Source organism: Paroedura picta, chromosome 6 (assembly GCF_049243985.1).
Source record: "Paroedura picta isolate Pp20150507F chromosome 6, Ppicta_v3.0, whole genome shotgun sequence".
Taxonomy (NCBI): domain Eukaryota; kingdom Metazoa; phylum Chordata; class Lepidosauria; order Squamata; family Gekkonidae; genus Paroedura; species Paroedura picta.
The window spans coordinates 15,696,373-15,716,800 of NC_135374.1; the positions used below are offsets into that span (position 1 = coordinate 15,696,373).

General features: G+C 46.1%; 1 protein-coding gene across 3 annotated transcripts in view; it reads right to left on the reverse strand.

The window, feature by feature from the left end:
• PGR (progesterone receptor) overlaps positions 1 to 20,428 on the reverse strand; it is a 63,804-nt gene that overhangs the window by 31,913 nt on the left and 11,463 nt on the right. For all 3 annotated transcript variants that reach the window (XM_077341503.1, XM_077341504.1, XM_077341505.1), the window contains exon 3: positions 2,411 to 2,527. In XM_077341503.1, the coding sequence (XP_077197618.1) occupies positions 2,411 to 2,527 (117 nt within the window). The remainder of the gene's footprint in view (positions 1 to 2,410; positions 2,528 to 20,428) is intronic.

Below are 20,428 nucleotides of genomic sequence, written 5' to 3' on the forward strand. Positions count from 1 at the left end.
TAGGTGTTCATGTGAACAACAGCAGAAATATTGTTCACAATTGTAGACAATATCTTCTTTAATAAAAGAATAAGGGCTCCCTGGGAGGAGTCCATCCGTGATGGGGAAGGCAGACGATTCGCCTCCTGCCTCCCAACTGACCAGCGGAGGGCCCAATCGGCTGGCTCTTGTGGCCCCTTCTTTGATTCCGTGCGTGTGAAATATAGTATGATAATCTGAAAAGACGGGGGATAATCTAACCAATTTCCAGTTTTTCCCCTTCCCCTGTTGATCTTCTTCATAATAACTTGGCATAAGAACAGGGTCTCCTGATCCACGAGGCAGAATTTTTTTCAAGGTACTACAGCTCCTGTCACACTACCGTTCAAACTACCTTGATTTTGCTGCCAGTCACAATGAATCTCTGCTGAATTTATAGTGAACAGGGACCATTTCTCCACTCACATGGAATTTTCACAAGGTTGGCCTGAGATGTGGCATCGGCTTTCAGAAAATAAGACTTAGGGAGCAATGTAACCTTGTCTGTTGGCTTTGAGGTACAGTTAATCTGCAATTATACACACTAAAGGCCCATGAAAATTTAACAGGGGGAAGAAGAAACAATTGGAAAACTCCCCCCTCTCCCGATCCAAATCTCCAAGAAAGTGAAGCTGCTTCCTTCTATCTTTGTGATCAATATTTAATCGAGAACATTTTATTACAGTAAATAATATTACACTTGTGCTTATCAGCAGATGTTTACTTTTGGATTTCATATATCTAGATGTATGTATGGGTCACTCCCCGATTTCAAACAAGGGATGATTAAGTACTGCCCTGTTTCCAAATGCATAATGATTGCTTAAATTCAAATTTTCGAACTAACCCTTCAATCGCAGCCTTAGTGTTATTGGGAATATGCGGCAGAAAACACTTTTTCTTAAAACATTTGGACATGTGGCGCCAGTGCACTTTCAAGGCTCACCAGATGTTACATATAACGGAAGTCATGTTGAGACCCTCATCTAGGGTTGGGCACTTTGGCGTCGAAGTGGCCGTTCGCACCCGAATGGCCGCTTCGGCGCCCAACCCTACCCTCAACCCAACTTGTGTCACACATGTTACAAGGAATCATCTAGCACAGTGGTCCCCAACCTTCTAGTAGTCGGGGACCGCCTCTGAGGGTTGGAGAGAGCTGGCGGCCCGGCCGCCGCCACTCGCAAACGCGCATGCGCAGTTGTCGCACATGCACGTTTTCGCCACTAGGTGGCGCTAACGCACATGCGCAGAGCTGCGGCGCGTGCACGTTTTCGCCAGCGTGTGCGTTGGCGTCGCTGGCGTGCCGGCGGCCGTGCCTGCGTCTTCCCCCCCTCTCGCTGCAGGAGGGGGAGGAAGGCGCGGCCGCTGGCAGCCCGGTACCATGGCCTTTGCGGCCTGGTACCGGGCCGCGGACCGGGGGTTGAGGACCCCTGATCTAGCAGAAGCCCCAGTTTCCCTCATCCATTTAGCAGACTCCCCATTTAGAAGTTCGAAGAAACTATGACATCACAATGAACATGCATTATCTACATTTTCTAAATAAATAAAATCCATCTTGAGCAGGTCTCTGGTGAGGTGGCATAAGCGTTTTCTAATAAATAACGACACAAACAAATATGTATTCTTGAACACACAGGGTGAGAGATGGGTAATGATTACTCCAGCGGATAGTCACACATTCGACAAGTTTGTTTTGAAAGATAGCCAAACTCTATAAACCTAATGCTAGCCACTTTGCCTGGCAAAGTCCCATCCCGTACCCTAGTATAATAAGATTATTTTATGGAAATTGGGTAGAGTCTACTGCCAAAACTATGTAATAAGAAAAAGCTATGCAAATTATGACAACGATGACACAGCTTGGAAAACAAAAAAATCAAAATGACTTCATTAGACTTTGGATTATAAACAGCCCATTCTATTATGCATCATAGAATAGGGCCCTTCTAGTCCAAACTCCCTGTGCAATGCAGGCAACCCAAACAGAATCGACAAAATACGTTGGTTGAACAAAGCCATCCCATCCCATTGCGTTTTATAGAAAAATAAAAATAAAAATAAAAATAAAAATAAAAATAAAAATAAAAATAAAAATAAAAATAAAAATAAAAATAAAAATAAAAATAAAAATAAAAATAAAAATAAAAATAAAAATAAAAATAAAAATAAAAATAAAAATAAAAATAAAAATAAAAATAAAAGAAGGACCCTTAGAGTTCTATAATGGACTCAATATGGGAAATGTAAAGAGCTTCCCCAAAAGATGGGTGTTGAGCCGCAGCTTAAACGTTTCCAGCACAGGACAGCCCATCACCCACTTAGGTAACTGGTTCCAGTAACTGCTTTAATTACCATACAGGTGAGTTCTTCTCATGAATCACAAGAGGCCTACCTCCAAGTACCATGCCAGCTTGACAACACTTCCTCAAGCGACATGCAGGACAGTTCTTCCGGCGAATTTTGTCGACTATACAGTCATTCCTCCCGGCACATAAATAGTTATGCTGTCCTGAAAGAAACAGAAGGAAAAATAAGTCCATATAATTCCATGTGTCCTTGCTGAACATGTCCATTGTAATCAATGGGAAATGCAACCCAATCATTTGGCAAAACTTTTGCATGGTTGTGTATTTTACCATCAATGCCTCAGGTTGGCAATGTCCATACATGTAAAAATTCACCTAGTGTTTAATCATAGCTGCGACCAGAATCAGATGACCTTGGCTTTGCCCAATTTTGTATGGACCAAATAGACAGTGGCTCTTGACACATATGCAAGTAGGCCTCTTGGGGCATGTGTAAGCAAGTACGTGTAGTGGATCAGGCCCTTTCTAGAATTTCCCAGAAACACCTGACCTTTCATCAGCAGCTATGGCTTTTCCTGCCAGGGTTTACTTTCAAGTGGTCCAAGTCAATTGTTGGATGTCAACGGTTACAACCAAGCTTGATTACATCATCGTGCAACTCAATGGCGGAATCTGTCGATCTGCTTTCCAAGTCCATTGTGGAAATAAACGAAGAGCAACTGGAAAAAAATGGCCTTTGGACTGAATCGTCAATGTTAATTACTTCAAAAACCCAAGGACCTTTTTATTCTGGAAAAATCTCAAGTGACAAGGGCCTTTGGTGAGAATAGAACAATGTCCCACACAATCTGTTATTTGCTGTGCCATCCGAAGCAGACTTAAAACAACCAACGCACTTTGACTTTTTCACTGTCAGAGTAGTTCAGCAGTGGAATAGGCTGCCTAAGGCGGTGGTGAGCTCCCCCTCACTGGCAGTCTTCAAGCAAAGGTTGGATGCACACTTTTCTTGGATGCTTTAGGATGCTTTGGGCTGATCCTGCGTTGAGCAGGGGGCTGGACTAGATGGCCTGTATGGACCCTTCCATCTCTAGGATTCTATGATTCTATGACTTCAATGATCTCAGAAGGGCATATCTCTGCTTAGGATACCATTATTAACCTTTCCCTTCTTATTGGGGGGGAGGGGGGGTGAAATAAACCTAGCAGCCATTTCTATTGATTCCAAATAATTAGATTCCATTTTTGTCATGCTGCGTTACTGCAGGACAAGCCAAGCTGTTCCTGTTTAACATGACCCACCAAAAGAAAAATTAGTATCTTATGGACTGATTAGCCTTTAGCACATCGCTCACAATGCCAGGGTCACAATGACATGTACAAAGCTTTGCTGTGATCCCTTTTTATGGGTGAGTTGCTCTGCTACAACCATGGAACTGGAGCATTTTCTGCACAGCACTCTCAGTATGCAACTGGCAAAGATGAAAATGCATGTTACTCTATAACCGGAAAGTGACATAAATTAAACAAAAGATACATCTGATTTCTGAATTTTATTTTCCCGGGGTGTTTTTTGCATGATACAGACCACTGCCAATTATGGCTTCATTCCAACATCATTTCACCATTCTCTAGCAAGAAGACTTCAAAGTCTAATTCAGCATGAAACGGCTATATTAAAAATCCATCAAGATATTTGATACCATCTCTCAGGGACCTAACTAGGGCATGGGACTCCCTAGTCATTACAGGCATGAAGCAGTTTAGCACAATCAGGGATCAACTACTGCCATTACGAAGGGTCATTGTACTTTACTTCATTACATTTGAATTGCGTATCTAATATCAAAGTATGCCCTCCTGTGCAGAGATCTTTTTTAAAACTACAAAGGGGAATCCAGAGCTAGAGCCGAGGTTTCTGCAAACCTCAAGGAACTCGCAGACTTGCAGCAAACACTTCGAATTTTAAGGGGGAGGGAATTAAATAAAACACAAAACAGACTATGTTGAGCTTTCGCAAGGCTACTTCATGAGACCTGGCCACCAACTGGGATTACATAAGCGATCCAAGACACTATAACCTAGACAACCCAAAGGGACGGTTGAGATCTTGTCACGTAGTTTCATGAAATCTCAGCTCTTTTAAATTATTTTTTATCAAATCCCTTTGGAAACAAAGGAAGAAGTCTAGAGAATAGGCTAGATTCAAGTGGGTAGCCATGTTGGCCTGAAATAGCGAATAAAATCAGAGTCTAGTAGCACCTTTAAGACCAACAAAGATTTATTCAGGGCGTGAGCTTTCGAGTGCAAGCACTCTTAGTCAGACTCTTCATCTGAAGAGCTCACGCCCTGAATAAATATTTGTTGGTCTTAAAGGTGCTACTGGACTCTGATTTCATTAGGAAATTAGCTTCAAAGCCCGTTCCTAAGCACGGGCCCCCGCCCCCGCCCCCCGGCCAGGCAGCTTAAGGTGGCTTTGGGCTGCAGCTCGCAGCCAGATCAAGTGGGGTGGGCAGGGGCTTGGCAGTTCGTTAGCAGGGCCGGAACAGAGTTCCTTAGCAGGCAGTCAGCAGGCCCAGCCTAGCAGGCCAGGAGGCCCTCGTTAGCAAGCCCTCTACCACGATCCTTTGCCCAGGGCCCTCTCCCTTTACCTGCTGCTGGCTCCAGGCACTGAGGCGTCTGAGAGCAAAGAGGCTAGAGTCCAGGGACCGAGGGCGGGAGCTGCAGGGGCAGGGCCAATCAGGACAAAGCTGGTTGCACCCTGATTGGCCCTATTCTAACTTGGACACCTGGACACGTTCCACCCCCCTAGGCTGTTTCATAAATATATAGAGGAACAACAATGGATAAGGATAGGCTGCCAGAACTGAGGGGTCGAGGACAGTTGAGGCAAAAAGATTTAAGGAGGCATCCAGGATCATATTCAGGCACTTGACGTTGGTCAATTATGTCAATTGAACCCTGTCAAGAGCCCGGAGTCCCGCTCCCTCACCTATGGCATGCCAGCCCAGCCAGACGACCTCCATCTCAGACGGATTTAACTTCAGGCAACTCTGCTTGAGCCAGTCCACCACGGCTTCCAGACATTTGGCCAGGGAGTCTAGGGGTGTGGACAAATGGCCATACATCCACAGAAACAGCTGGGTACCATCAGCATCATTAGCAGAAACAGAGGTCACAGGGAGAGGGGAAGAGGAGCCTGCAATGAGTCAAAGACTGAGCTAGAGAACGTAGGGGGGAACAGTTGGTAGACTGGGCAAAACACAAGCCAGCAGGGTAGGAAAAATCAGATACAAGGGGCCAAACCACAAGGATGCCACTGTGATTTTAAGGCCATTTAAAGTGCCACAAGGGCTGAGGCATACTATCACCCCGTGCCTTATCAAGTGTCAAAACAGCTGCCAATCCCCCACAGAACTGTTTTGGCCCTTGGAATTATTGTACGGTTAACAGTTTAAACCAGGGGTAGTCAAACTGCGGCCCTCCAGATGTCCATGGACTACAATTCCCAGGAGCCCCTGCCAGTGAATGCTGGCAGGGGCTCCTGGGAATTGTAGTCCATGGACATCTGGAGGGCCGCAGTTTGACTACCCCTGGTTTAAACATTTATAATGTTGATACAAGTTACTGAGTTCAATTTCTGGAGTACTATGCCCCGTGTTATAATAGAACAGAGGTAGTCAAACTGCGGCCCTCCAGATGTCCATGGACTACAATTCCCAGGAGCCCTTGCCAGCATTCCCCAGCGAATGCTGGCAAGGGCTCCTGGGAATTGTAGTCCATGGACATCTGGTGGGCCGCAGTTTGACTGTAATAGAACTTGTAAAATTTTGAATCTATTCTGTGAACCACTCTGAGCAGAAAGGGAGGGCAATACAAATATGTAATAAATATAATTAATGTCACCTCAGCACTATTTCCCCTCCCTTGGAGAGAAGGTAGTGAACTCCTGGGTTTTAATGAAAATTAGTTTTAATTATGAATTCAATGTTTTAGCAGAACAGTATATTACATGTTGGAAGCCACCCTGAGTCCTTGGGGAAGGGCAGCATAGAAATCTGAAAAATAATCATTACTTGGTCCTTTAACTGGAGATGCCAGGGATTGAACCTGGGACCTTCTGCCCATACAGCAGATGCCCTTCTATTTAGACACAGCAACTCCTACCTCTGCAGGCCGCAGTCCATAAAAGCTTATACTAGAAAAAAAACACAATGCTAGTCTTTTAAGGTACCACAAGAGTCCTATTTATGATGACTGGGAGGAATCACTGACCTATGTAGCTCAAACCTATACATATTTACAGAACGAAGCCCTTCTGAGTTCAGCGTTTGTGGTCACAGATGCAATCTTTTTGGAAAGAACCCTTTCACAAATAAAATATTGAAGAATCTCAGGCATTTGTTTTTTCATGGGAGTGTTAACGTCTTGTACCTCATTTGTCTTTGGTTTTCCTAAGGCTGTGAATCATTCAGTCCTCCCGGCACACAAGAGAATGAACCGGCTGCAGTGCCATTCAATTGTTTTTAATAACCTCGTTCCAGGAGGTTAAGCTTCCATTTGCAACTGATAATGCGGAAGGTCACTCTCACCTGGTCTGATAATAAGTGATAATACAACCCAGAGCCATCGGAGAAGTGACTTTTTTCAGGTCTCTTCCTCTTTCGGACTACATGGGGGCAATGTGAAGCACTTCACCACCCCTTGGCAATCCAAAGTGGTACAGTCCAATAACAAATCAGTACAGTCCAATAACAAATCTGATGTAAGGCAGATGAAGCTTGGTCCTTAGGCCCATATTAAAAATGTGTGGGCCCTGCAATGCACCTGACCAGGGCTTATTCTGCACTTACTTTGTTTATTCTGTTGTGGTACAGTTGTGGGGAGAGCAATGGGAAGGCGACTGTAAGCTGCTTTGAGCCTCCTTCGGGTATGGAAAAGCGGCATATAAGAACCAACTCTTCTTCTTCTTCTGTTATGCATGGCTGCTGTTTTGTCTGAACTGGACAATATGGATTATCCGTGCAGGTGCAGCTTCCGTTCTGCATATATAGAAACTCTGCATGCCCAATTCACACACAATGGTGACCTTGCACGTCCACAGCATTAAGAGAACCGAGCAGTCTAAGAAGATTACCAGTTTGGTCATAGCCTCTGAAGAAGACTACAGACTCCAGTTAAAGGATCTCAAGTAACAGGTGCTATGAAATACCTGTCTCTACCCATGGGTCTGGAGCAGAGATTCACAACCAGGATTCCAGGGAACCTTGAGATTAGGTGAGAGCTCCCTAGGAGTTATGTGGCCCTTCCCAGAAGTTCGGTAGGCTGCTGGCATCAGTAGACGTCACTTTTGATCTACAGGCCTAGTCTCTTTCTCCACAATGGAAATATTAAATGACCCATTGGGTGATTGGCTGGTTGCTGAATCTTACTTCCAAGATCACTTCTCTGAAGGGATATGTTGCCATTGTTGGGGTTCCTCGTAGTCTGAAAAATATTCCATGGTCAAAAGGTTGAGGGATAATCTGCCTACCTGCCCAGTGAATACAGGCAGTTTACTTACCATACCATTGACAGTTCACCATACACGGCTACATTCAGCTTGATGGATTATGGTTATCTATTCCCCCCCCCCCTTTCTGAGCTTCCCCAATCAAGTACAGGACTCTTTCTGTTTCAATGGGGGGGGGGGATAGAAGAAGACCCGAGTTCAAATTAATACAAATTCCGCAGGATCCACAACATAATAAACAAAGTAAGTGCAGAATCAGCCCTGGTCAGGCAGGCTCTTCCAGCAGGTGGGAAGCCACAAGAGAGGGTGACAGGTATGGGCAGCTGTTTATCTTACTCAGGGTGCCACCCGCTGGAGACTGTCTCAGCAGAGTGATTAAGAGAGATGGTCCTCTGCCCCCAAACTGTAGGTAGTAACTCAACTCAAAAAAATTTTAAAACCCCAGTTGAATCATTCTCATATCAAGAGGTCTAATTGCGCCCGTCTCTCCTGCACATGTGGCCAAATCCTGCCAGACTAAAATTCATGCATTTAGAAGGCAGGAGCTAAGGGGAAGCTGTCAGTTCTCTGACCTTTGCATTCAAATTCCAGCATCTCTCCAGGGCAGAATGTATGACTAATAGGGGGAAGATATGCAAGATATCTGGCTAATTTCAGAATTAGGGGATAACAGATTTGGCCCAAAGCCATGAGAATGACTTTTATAGCTCTAAAATGAGACTTGTGCAATTCTAAAGATTTTTCTAGCAGCAATTCATTTGTGTACAGATGGGATAATTGTTATAATGTATGCTAGTATTGTTTCAAATCCCTTCCCGCCTACAGAAATACCACATTTTGATCTAACCCCTCAGGAGTACATGATGCTACGCACTGTTCTCCCTTCCTCATTTCGGCCTCATGACAGCCCTCTAAGGTAAATTAGGTCAAGATGGGGACTCACCTAAGGTCTCCCAGTAACTTTTGCAACTTTGACCATTTACGTACTGGAGGTTTCATGCTGGGCTGCAGGCTGGAGTTTTAGTCGTGGCAGGTTGCCCCACCTCTTCCAGCACCCACAAGGGGGAGCATTTGGCCCCGTGCGCCTCATCTGTCCCCAATCTGTGCTCCTGCAAAGGAGCTGGGGCAGTGAAGTTCCCAGTGTGTAAACGGTCTCAGAGTGGCATGCACTAGTTTTGGGGTCTCCTGGAGAGTAGAAGATCTTGTTCACGCACAATGCAACCCAGAAGTGTATTTCCCATCCAGTATCAGTACTTCTCATCTGTGTGACTAAGATGTACTTCTCTGTACTTCTCCTTATCGAATTGCACCTTGTTCTCGTTTGCCCACTTTCCCAGCATGTTCAGATCTTGTTGAACTCTCTATTGCTACTCCTCCCAGTTTAGGGTCAACCCACTCATCCAAATCACTGTTATGAATGTTGAAAATTACTGGACCCAGTACCAAACCCTGTGGCACCATACTGCTCCTCTCCCTTCAGTCCACGGAAACAGCAACAATACTGCAATAGCCAATGATTTGTGGATGCAGTCTTGGTCCACTCAGTTACACCTAGGTTAAGGGGACCAGATTGTCCCACTTTTGGAGGGACATCTGGGGGTACCTGGCAAATTGTACTTATGTTGAAATTAAAATATATATATTACAATACTATTTTTGCGTTCTATGAAACTTTTTGTTGCTCCATATAGACCAAATTTTTAATCAAGAACCCCCCCGGTCAAAGTGTAATTCTGCTCCATGTGTTCATAAACAACTTACAATTGGCTGCTAGGCAGGAAAGCATGGTATCTACATGGGACCTCAAAATGGCTGTGTTCCAGTGTCCATAGACAATCTTCCCCCTGCCTCCCAGTCATTATATTAGGGGAGAGCAGAAGACAGTCCTTGATAGCGGTAGGAAATGAATGAATGAATGAATGAATGAATGAATGAATGAATGAATGAATGAATGAATGAATGAATGAATGAATGAATGAATGAATGAATGAATGAATGAATGAATGTATGTATGTATGTATGTATTGGGTTCCCCAGGAGGGATTCTCCAAGCTATTTTTGGACTGAACTAGTCAAAAGCAATGGCTCCATCTACCACTTTATAAACTGAGATTTTAGCCGCATTGATTCACCAAAATATGAATATAAACTCAGAAATTATTTCAGTTTTCCAAATTCTGGTGTGGGAGCATTGATGTGCATTTTTTAAAAATAGTTGCTCACTCTAGTTTTGGGTTACAGAGTAAATACTGAACTGGGAAGTTCCTGTGTCAAGGAGATTAGGCTGGTTTCCAATGGCAATAATATGCAAAGCTCCCAAACATGGTATTGTTCTGTCACCTTAAAAAACACGATTGCGCTGAACATAAAACTCTCCCCTGTCAAAAACGAACCACACACTCTATTGTGCCAATGCAAAGATAAGAACAGGGGGCCAAAATGAAATAAGAGCTAATAAAACTTCAAGAAACAGTACACAGATGTTGGCCGATAACTGAATTAACCGAAGAAACAAAATAGATTAAAATATCATTAGGCATGGTGGACACAGAAAAGCCACATCAGAGAGGAGACTAAACTGGATCAGCAACGCTTGTGTGTCAGGACCCTGCTGATTATGTGGAGAGAGGGTTACCAACCTCCAGGGGTGACCTGGCGATCTCTCACTATTACAACTGGTCTTCAGACAACCAGGTTCTGTTCTCCTGGAGAAGATGGCTGCTTTGGAGGATCATCTCTATGGAATTATACCCCGCTGATCTTCTTCCCCTTCCCAAGCCCCACCTTCTCCAGACTCCACCTCCAAAATCTCCAGGTATTTCCCAATCTAGAGCTTGTAACCCTATAGAGAAAGCTTCCGGGCCAATACCACCCACTGATGGCTGGAAAGGATATACAAGAGTGAAGAATATCCCTGTGGAAACAGTGATTCCCATAAAAACCATTTGCAAAGGTTATTTCCTTTACAACTGTTTCAGAGGCTAGCTGCATTGGTCTGCTATAGAACGGCTAGATTCAAGTCTAGTAGCACCTTTTGTTGTTGTTGTTAGGTGCGAAGTCGTGTCCAACCCATCGCGACCCCATGGACAATGATCCTCCAGGCCTTCCTGTCCTCTACCATTCCCCGGAGTCCATCTAAACTCACACCAGCTGCTTCACTGACTCCATCCAGCCACTGCATTCTCTGTCGTCCCCTTCTTCTTTTGCCCTCGATCACTCCCAGCATTAGGCTCTTCTCCAGGGAGTCCTTCCTTCTCATGAGGTGGCCAAAGTATTTGAGTTTCAGTGGCACCTTAGAGCAGGCTTTTTCAATCTTTTGACCGTAGAATAACCCCTGAAATAATTTTTTCAGGCTTCAAGGAGACCCAGAAGTGGTATCAGCTGGCCACACTTCCCTACCACGCCCCTCAGAAGTGACATGTCACGGGAAGTGACATCACCACCCATGTTAACAGGTGGGCTCAAGGAAGACGGAGGAAGGGGAAAGACAGGAGGTGGTTTAAGGTGGGAGTAGGCATGCAGGCTCCGCCCACTCAGGCACAGAAACTACAAAAGAATTCACACTCAGGAGGAGGGGAAGGGGAGCAATAGAAATGGCCAGTGCCCTAGCTTGAGGCCATCTATTACGGCAGAAGGGGAAAGGCCACTGATCCCCTCCAGAGCTCCCACAGAACCCTGGGAGTCCATGGACCTATGGTTAGGAATCCCTGCGTTTGGGAGAAACAACATTTGGGGGGGGGTATAAAGTTTTGGAGCCGAAGCTCTGCCGGATGGCCTAATCCTGTTCTTGGATCAATACCAATCTACCTTTTTCTAGCATTCAACCTCTTCCACCGTCTCTTTCTCCTTATTTCCTTTGCTAGCGCATCCTGCTGTATCTCTCAGACTCACAAAAGGTTCCCATGTTGTAGTTTCCTTATTGATTTCAGCGTTTTCTTCCTTTCCTCTAAGATTGGCGGCACATATCTTATTACGTTTTCATATTTGTATGTTCTCTCCCGTCCCTGTTCCACCCCCCCCCCACCCCCCAAATTCTGGCATATAATTTCCATCACAAACAGGTTTTACACTCCGGAGACAAACAAACCCTGTCACCCCAACCTGGAAATAATTACACTTGAGTTTAACAGGGATAATACTGTGGAACGCTGAAAATCACATCAGACGTGTATCACGACCAAGCTAATTTAAATATCCTGGTGGTCCTTAAGTAACAAGGTACCTCCTCTGAATTTACTACTGTCATGCCGCAATAAATGCCAATCTGACGTAGAAAACATTTATTGTCTTTCCTTTGCATGTTGCCTTGTTCAAATTCATTATGTTTTCAAAAGTAGCTGACTTTGCTTGCATTTTTGATAACAGCTGGCATGCTGACATACCCTCCTCTGGATAGCCCCAAAGAGCCCTCTCTCACCAGATTCCAGAAGCTAAGCAGGGTCAGCCCTGGTTAGTACTTGGGTGGGAGACCACTGAAGAAGTCAAGGGTTGGGATGGAGAGGTGACTCTCTCTGTCGCCTGGTAATATCACCTCGCTTGTGGGGGGAGGCTGCAACTTCCAGTTCTGGTTGGGGTCCAACTCTCATTAGTGGACTCTGTGGAGAGTCTGGGGATCTGGTTGGGTACTTCTCTAATGGTGGACAAGCATGTGTCCACAGCTGTGAAGCAGGCCCTTTTCTATCTGCACAAGGCCCATCAGCTGGTCTCCTATCCGTCTCAGCCTGGCCACAGTGACTCACACTACAGTCACCTCCAGAATAGACTACTACAATTTGCTCTGTGGAGAGTTGCCCTTGAAGGCACTTTGGAGACTTCATATTGTCCAAAATGCAGCTGCCAGGCTTTTTACTGGAATATCTTGGTTTTCACATATGCAGACTGTCTTAAAGTGGCTGCCTATAGGTCAAATTCAGTTTAAACCTTTAAAGCCCCAAAACATCTGGGACCTTCACACTGAGGGACCACCTCAGTGGCCATGTTTTGGCTGTGACACGAGATGCATACATCAACACAAGGACCCTTAAACATCCTTCTAAGGCCACTGGCTTTAATGGGCTTACAAAGGTAATAGTTTCCTTCCGGACTGTACTGCTCAAAAATTCATTGAGCCATTTAGGAATGCAAATTATTACTGCAGTCCTGTGATAAATCTGAAACTGCCGCTTAGGAATCTAAAATATTTTTTCCAGCTCTGGGGTTCTAGTCTATGTTTAGCGAGGGAAGGTGAAGTCATCTTCCACTCTCATCTTTCCTGAAGGCAGAACTCTGCACCAACAATCTGCAATCTCTGTTTAGGCTGAACTCAACACACCATTCAAACCAGTCCAACCTATGACCGACAAGAGCGCTGGACTACAGAAAGCACCACACGGTATTAGGCAGTGTGCTATCAGAATCATTCTTCCTGTAAATTTTCCTGTGTGGAAATAAAATCCAGGAAGTGAAGACTTGGAAATATATATACAAATCTGATACTCAGCGGAGCAGCACACTGGTGTATTAGAAAATTAAAAGGTTTTGTTGTTGCCACTACGGTTAAAGAGATGTAATATGCTTAAAGAAATCTCTATAAAAACAGGGAGTTCAGGTCTTGAAATTATTCATACTATAAAGCTAAAGGTATCCCCTGTGTAAGCACCGAGTCATGTCTGACCCTTGGGGTGACGCCCTCTAGTGTTTTCTTGGCAGACTCAATACGGGGTGGTTTGCCAGTGCCTTCCCCAGTCATTACCGTTTTACCCCCCAGCAAGCTGGGTACTCATTCCTCACAGTTCAGCTGCATATTGGTTTAAATGGATTGGTTTAAATGGCAGTTTAAACATTTAAACCACTGTAGGCACCATTAAAACCATGCCTGCTTTCCGCTCCCTGCGGCTTTCCGAGATGAGAAGAAAACAAGAATTTAAAAAACCCTGCTTTTTGCTCCCTCCAAAAAGCTGCTGGGAGCAGAAAGCAGGGTTTAAATGGAAGCAGTGAAGTCCCTTCCCAGGAGATTTTCCCACCCTTCTTTTCTGCTGGCAGCAGCTCCCTACAATCAGTAGAAAGGTGGAAGGACAGAAAAAGGGAAGGGAAGATACACTCTAACTCACCCTTCTGCTGGCTGCCATATTTCATTCTGTCTTCTGCTTTCCCTTTATAGTGTAAAGGGACTGCAAAAGGCAGTGCAAAATAGCTGAGTGGCAGGGAGTTTGTTTTTGTGCTGTTTTGCACTTTAAAGCCAAAGCGCCCAACCCTGTACAGAGCCCTAGGCCCTAACTGCAACATTCCTTTCAAGTAGGGTTGCCAGACCACAACCAAAACCCCCGCAGAGGAAATGGAGAGGGCTGGTGTGCCAGCTCTATCGTGGTACCCTTACTTCATTTCCCATGAAACAATGGATGGTGGACACTCTAGCATTCTGCACAATGATGGAGCACGTAGCACGTTATGTCCCGGTTTTACAGTAAGTGATGGAAGTGGAAATATGTGATGCCCACACATTGCCCCCCGTCCAAGTTTCATCAAAGAGACTGGTTACTTATAGCAGGAGGCCAGCTATCCTCACTTCCAAAGTTTGTAAAGAAGGAATGCTGTGCACTAGAACAGCGGTCCGCAAGCTTTCGCCCGCTGCGGACCGCTGCGGCGTGGGGGGGGGAGGGCGGCCCGGGGCCCGTGCACGTGCGGCAGCTCCAGGGCAAACACTCATGTGCAGACTGCCGCGCACGCGCATGTGCGTTTGCGCCGCTGCCATGCCGGAAGCTGCGGCACCCCCTCCCGGCCCCTCCGGGCCGCCAGCAAATAGGCCGCTAAAGCGGCTGATTAGCTTGCGGCTCGGCAAGCTTCTCTTCCCTCCCGTCCCGAAATAAGAAACTTGCTGGGCCGCAAGCTAATTGGCCGCTTTGGCAACCGATTTGCTCACGGCCTAGCGAGCTTCTAGCTTCGGGGGGGAGGGAAGAAGGAGCCGCGGCCCAGCGCCAAGGCCTTAGCGGCCCGGCACCGGGCCGCAGCCCGCGGGTTGGGGACCACTGCACTAGAATCATAGAATCATAGAGTTGGAAGGGGCCATACAGGCCATCTAGTCCAACCCCCTACTCAACGCAAAATCAGCCCTAAGCATCCTAAAGCAGTGGACCCCAACCCCCGGGCCACGGCCCAGTGCTGGAACGCGAAAGCCTCGGCGCCGGCCCGCAGCTCCCTCTCCCCGCCCGCGCATGCGCATTTGCGCCGGGGCTGCCACTTGTGCGCGGGGGCCCGGGTCAGCCTCTCCCCCCACCCCATGACAGCGGTCCGCGGCCTCAGAATGATTGCGGACCACTATTCTAAAGCATCCAAGAAAAGTGTGTATCCAACCTTTGCTTGAAGACTGCCAGTGAGGGGGAGCTCACCACCTCCTTAGGCAGCCTATTCCACTGCTGAACTACTCTGACTGTGAAAAATGTTTTCCTGATATCTAGCCTATATTGTTGTACTTGTAGTTTAAACCAATTACTGCGTGTCCTTTCCTCTGCAGCCAACGGGAACAGCATCCTGCCCTCCTCCAAGTGACAACCTTTCAAATACTTAAAGAGGGCTATCATGTCCCCTCTCAGCCTCCTTTTCTCCAGGCTGAACATTCCCAAATCCCTCAACCTATCTTCATAGGGCTTGGTCCCTTGGCCCCAGATCATCCTCTTCGCTCTCCTCGGTACCCTTTCAATTTTATCTACGTCCTTCTTGAAGTGAGGCCTCCAGAACTGCACACAGTACTCCAGGTGTGGTCTGACCAGTGCCGTATACAATGGGACTATGACATCTTGTGATTCTTGTCATTTTGAGGTAACAGGGTAGGGAATATTTTTTTACATACAGAAGTAACAGGGGTGGGGAATATTTTTTTCAAAAACATGACAATGCACTTAACTTGACACTCTTTGGTTAATGGTCAACCCTCAAGAGTGTGTTTTAGCAAAGGTCTTTTGAATTTTGCACTATGCTGGTGCTTAGCAAGGACCATTGTTATTCACTCCTTCAGTAGGAATACTATCTAGTGAAGGCTACTTTGGGCTTTTCTCCACCCTGTGAGCCTAACTCATAACACCTTGACTCTGATTTTGTTTTGTTGTGCTGCTTCAGACCAACACCCACTTGAATCATAACACCTGTAAGAGAACTCTCTAATAGGTAAAGTTGAAAAGGCTAATATTTTATTCATTTATGTAAATTTATTTTATAACTAGATTCAAAGTCCGTTCTTAAAAGTGAATGCTGTTTACAGATAGTTAATTACAATATTCATATAAATATTGTGTGCTCTTTGACGTCCACTGTGTAAACCTTCGGACACTAAACAAAAAATTGCCACATTAATGGCTGTAGTTTAACAAAGTGTGGAGGTTAAAAAGAGGGGGGGGGAAGAGTGAGAGAAGTGAGTAGAAGAAATCAATCCAAAACACCCATCCTCTCTTTTCCACCCAATTTACCCTCTGTTGTCCAATTTACCCTCCCTACTCTGTTCATGGAGATCTTGCAGCACCAGATATTATCTTACCAGGGGTAAAAATTGGCTGTTAAGGGAACAGGGATGTGGGGGAAATATCCTTTTACGGACCCTTGATGGGATATAACTCTTTATCGCAAAGCAGATACTCTAAAACAGTGGTCCCCAACCTGCGGGCCGCGGCCCGGCGCCGGGCCGCAAAGGCCAAGGCGCCGGGCCGCGGCTCCCTCTCCCCGCCCCTCCCCCCGCAGTAAAAAACCCCCGCAGTGAAAAACCCGGGAAGCTACTTACTGCGGGAGGGCGGGGAGAGGGAATCAGGGCCGGCTGCGCCCGTGCAGGCCGCGCCCGCGCGGTCCGCGGGTGCGGCCCGATCCACGGGCGCGGCTCGCGGGCGCGGCCCGATCCGCGGGTGCGGCCCACGGGCGCGGCCGGGCGCGGCTCGCGGGCGCGGCCCGATCCGTGGGCACGGCTCGCGGGCGCGGCCCGATCCGCGGGCGCGGCCCACGGGCGCGGCCGGGCGCGGCCGTGGCCCAAAGTGTGGGCGTGGCCGCGGGCCCTGCGGGCGCGGCCCGATGCCCTGCCGGTCCCCAGCCTAATAAAGGTTGGGGACCACTGCTCTAAAAGAAAGAAAAACAATGCTGATAGTAGCACAAGCATATCTTGGGTTGGATCCATTCAAAAGTTTCACTTGCCCTAGCGCTCTCATACAAACAGAAAAGCAAGGAAAAAATAGTTGCTTGTGGTACATCAAACTAATTATATCCCACTTATCTTTCTGACTATCCAAAATGTTGAGTATCCAGTTCCTGAGAACTATAATATATAGGGAGGGAAGTGCTAGGATTACACAAGATCTTGAGTCAGTGAAACTGTGCTAAATCCATTTATGTTTTCACTTGTACGTAACGTTGCTGGATCTAAACCACTCTTTTACTGTGGTTACTCAGCTGTCTTCAGATGAAACCCTGAGATAATATGGAGTAGTGGTTATGGCATCAGACTAATTGAAGTCTCTACTCAGTTATGCTCACTTGGGTGACTCTGGATCAGTAACACTCCCTCAGCTGAACGTACCACATGGAGTTGTAAAGATAAATGGAGAAGAGGACAAGCTTGTATACTATCCTGAGAGCCTTGGTGGAAAGGCAGGTGTAACGGACAGGACATTAAACACTGAGCTGAAAGTACTGGAATATGAGAAAACCAGAACGCGAAGGGTTAATTCGTCACTGAGGTAGAGAGCTTCAATGACAGGCTGCCCCAAACAAGAGCTATATTGCTGAAGGAAAGCTTTAGTGAGGATTCTGAAAGAAGTCTACATGGAAAGAAGACTTAGCTATTTAAACTAAGCATTTCTCTGAGGAGAAATTAGTCACGAATCTTGACTAATAATCTGAATTCAGCACAGACTGAAAGCAAGTTGGGAGAACTCAGAAAGATATATGGCAGGGTGATTTGGGTAGTGGTGTAGTACTCTCAAATTAAGCCACAGGAAAGGGGAGAAATTCCTGTTCAGTTAAAAAGGGGGAAATTAATTGAAGATTTCCTTAAATTGGAGTGGAAAAAAACTTGTTTCAGAAACCTCAGTTGCTAGAGAGAAAAACTGAATTTTCTAAGGACAAAGGCTTGAGTTACTAGTAAAGGGTACCAGCCTTCAAAGAAAATCAGGGGAGTTCAAAGGAACTCAAAGAAAAGTCAGAAGGACCAATTATGCACGGGAGGGATAAGCCAGGCCAGCAGTTCACACAGCAGTGGGTCAAATTCCTGCTGACACATGATGTTGCTGTCAGCCCAAATTCCTCCCGGCCCTGGCTCACTTTAGAGCCTGGGATGACCTGCGTTAAGGGAACACTGATTCTTAAGTGTTCCGTTTTGCAACACGGGTGTCATCAGCAACCATGCTGGGCCATGCATACAGGGAAGAGCCGGGCCTACTAGGCCTGGCTCCTCTCCTGCCTACAGTATCCCAGAAGGGCCACACAGCACTCTTATTCAGCTCCACAGGACTTCACAGTGCTGCAGAGTCAAACAGGACATTTTTTTCACTCCCATGATGGTGGGATAGCGTTGTGGCACTAGCCTACCTTCGTGAACACTCACTATGCTTAGAAAATTAACACACAATTGCCAGTTTCCTCGTGAGGCCTGGAGAGCTCCCAGAATTACAGCTCATCTCCAAACTGCAGACATCGGTTCCCCTGGAGAAAATGGATGCTTTGGAGGGTAGACTGGCCCTGTACCCCACAGAGGTCCCTGCCCTACCCAGGCTCTACCCACAAATCTCCAGGGGTTTCCCAATCTAGAGGTCCGGGGGAACATGGCAACCTTCCCCTCCCCCACTTGTAAATAAATCACAAACCAGGAGAGCCAGTCATGCATTCATAGCATCCTGTGTTCCTGGGGGCCATAATGCATATGATGCATATGAAGACTGGCAGTCTTCAAGCAAAGGTTGGATACACCCTTTTCTTGGATGCTTTAGGATGCTTTGGGCTGATCCTGCATTGAGCAGGGGGTTGGACTAGATGGACTGTATAGCCTCTTCCAACTCTATGATTCTATGATTTGCTTGTTAAGACAGACTCAAGGCAAACCGTCACCAGAAACTGCCTGCTGCATTAAGCTATAGCTTTCCCCCCTATTCAGCCCATCAGCAGTTGGGAGGAGACTGGTAATTATGTTTCTGTGTATTTCACTGCTGGATATTCATCTATGTCCAATTCAGAACTTTAGGCTGTGGCCGTCTACCCCACCCTCCAGCCCACATTGAATGCATTTTAACTCACGGCGTTTTTGCCGATCGGCAATGTTTTCACTCGAAAAATCGAACGGAAGTGCCACTGTCAGCACACTGGCTTCCTTGCTCTGCAGTACCATAATGCAAACTGGGATTTCAAAATAAGCATGCATGCAAGTGAAATCTAGGCATTTTCTAGGAAGGTGTCTCGTGTGATTCCCAAAACAAAGCAGTAGCAGGGCAAACACAGTACTGCTAAAAATTACGTTTCTGCCTCAAAAAAAGTGCTCTCTTTATGAGAACTTCCTATGCATTGGAAAAGGAAGTTCTTGTCTCATGTTAATAAAGAAAGTATCATATGTTATCATGTTGTGCAAGGGTTTAGAATCTATTTTAGTGTGCAAAATAGTCTACAAGCCCCTTCTTGGCCTTGAAATCCACCAGATCAACAAATCTCTACCAGAAAGGGTGTTTAAACAACAGCACGTGTTTAAACAACAGCATTAAGATACAATAACCAGATTCCACTTGGGGTGACAGGCTGCGATTCTGTGCCGCTGGCAACAGAACTGTCCTTTGGCACAAGGCGCCTTCCGCCAAGGGATAGCAGCTCAGCGAGGCAGAGGAAAGCTCCAGAACAGAGTTGCAGGATCTGGCCCATTACCATTAAGATTTCTGTATAGAATTCTCTAGCACTCTAGAAACCCATTTCAGCCAAAACCAGCACAGTGCTGTGCCAGGACTGTGTGTGGGTTTCATCACAGCATGCACATCGGCCTTCCTTATGCAAACTAGTCAGGTAGGAAGAGGGCAAGGTGACTCCGACAGGTTACATGCAAGGCCACAGACAGGGAAGTCACAGGGAATTGATAAAATCGTGAAAGAGGTGGGTGGGAGTTTTTTTTAAAATAAATATAAGTTAATTAAATAGTTTGTTATTTACTTAATTGGATTCAGAATGGTATAGTACAGCTTAATCTTGTCAGATCTTGGAAACTAAGCAAGATCGCGGTACTTGGAAGGGAGACCCCCCAAGAAATACTTTGCAGAAGGCAGAATCAGGTAGACAGCCAGCAACAGAACCAAGCTTCAGTCCTGCGGCACCTTTAAGACCAGCAAAGTTTAACTCTGGGTATAAATGTTTGTGTGCCACTGGACTCAAAGTTTATTCTTCTGTAGAGAAAGGCAACAGCAAACCACCTCTCTTTTCCACTTATCCAGAAAACCCAGTGGACTGCCAGAATTCACTGTCCCTTGACGGCAATTTACACACATATTTTAATTACAACTGGTCTTGGACCCACAAAGCAGATCCTTATGTGCAGGGCAAGGTCATTGGAGGTTACTGGAGGCCATTTCCCCAGTTGCACTACAGGCCTAGCCTCTTTCTCCACAATGGAAAT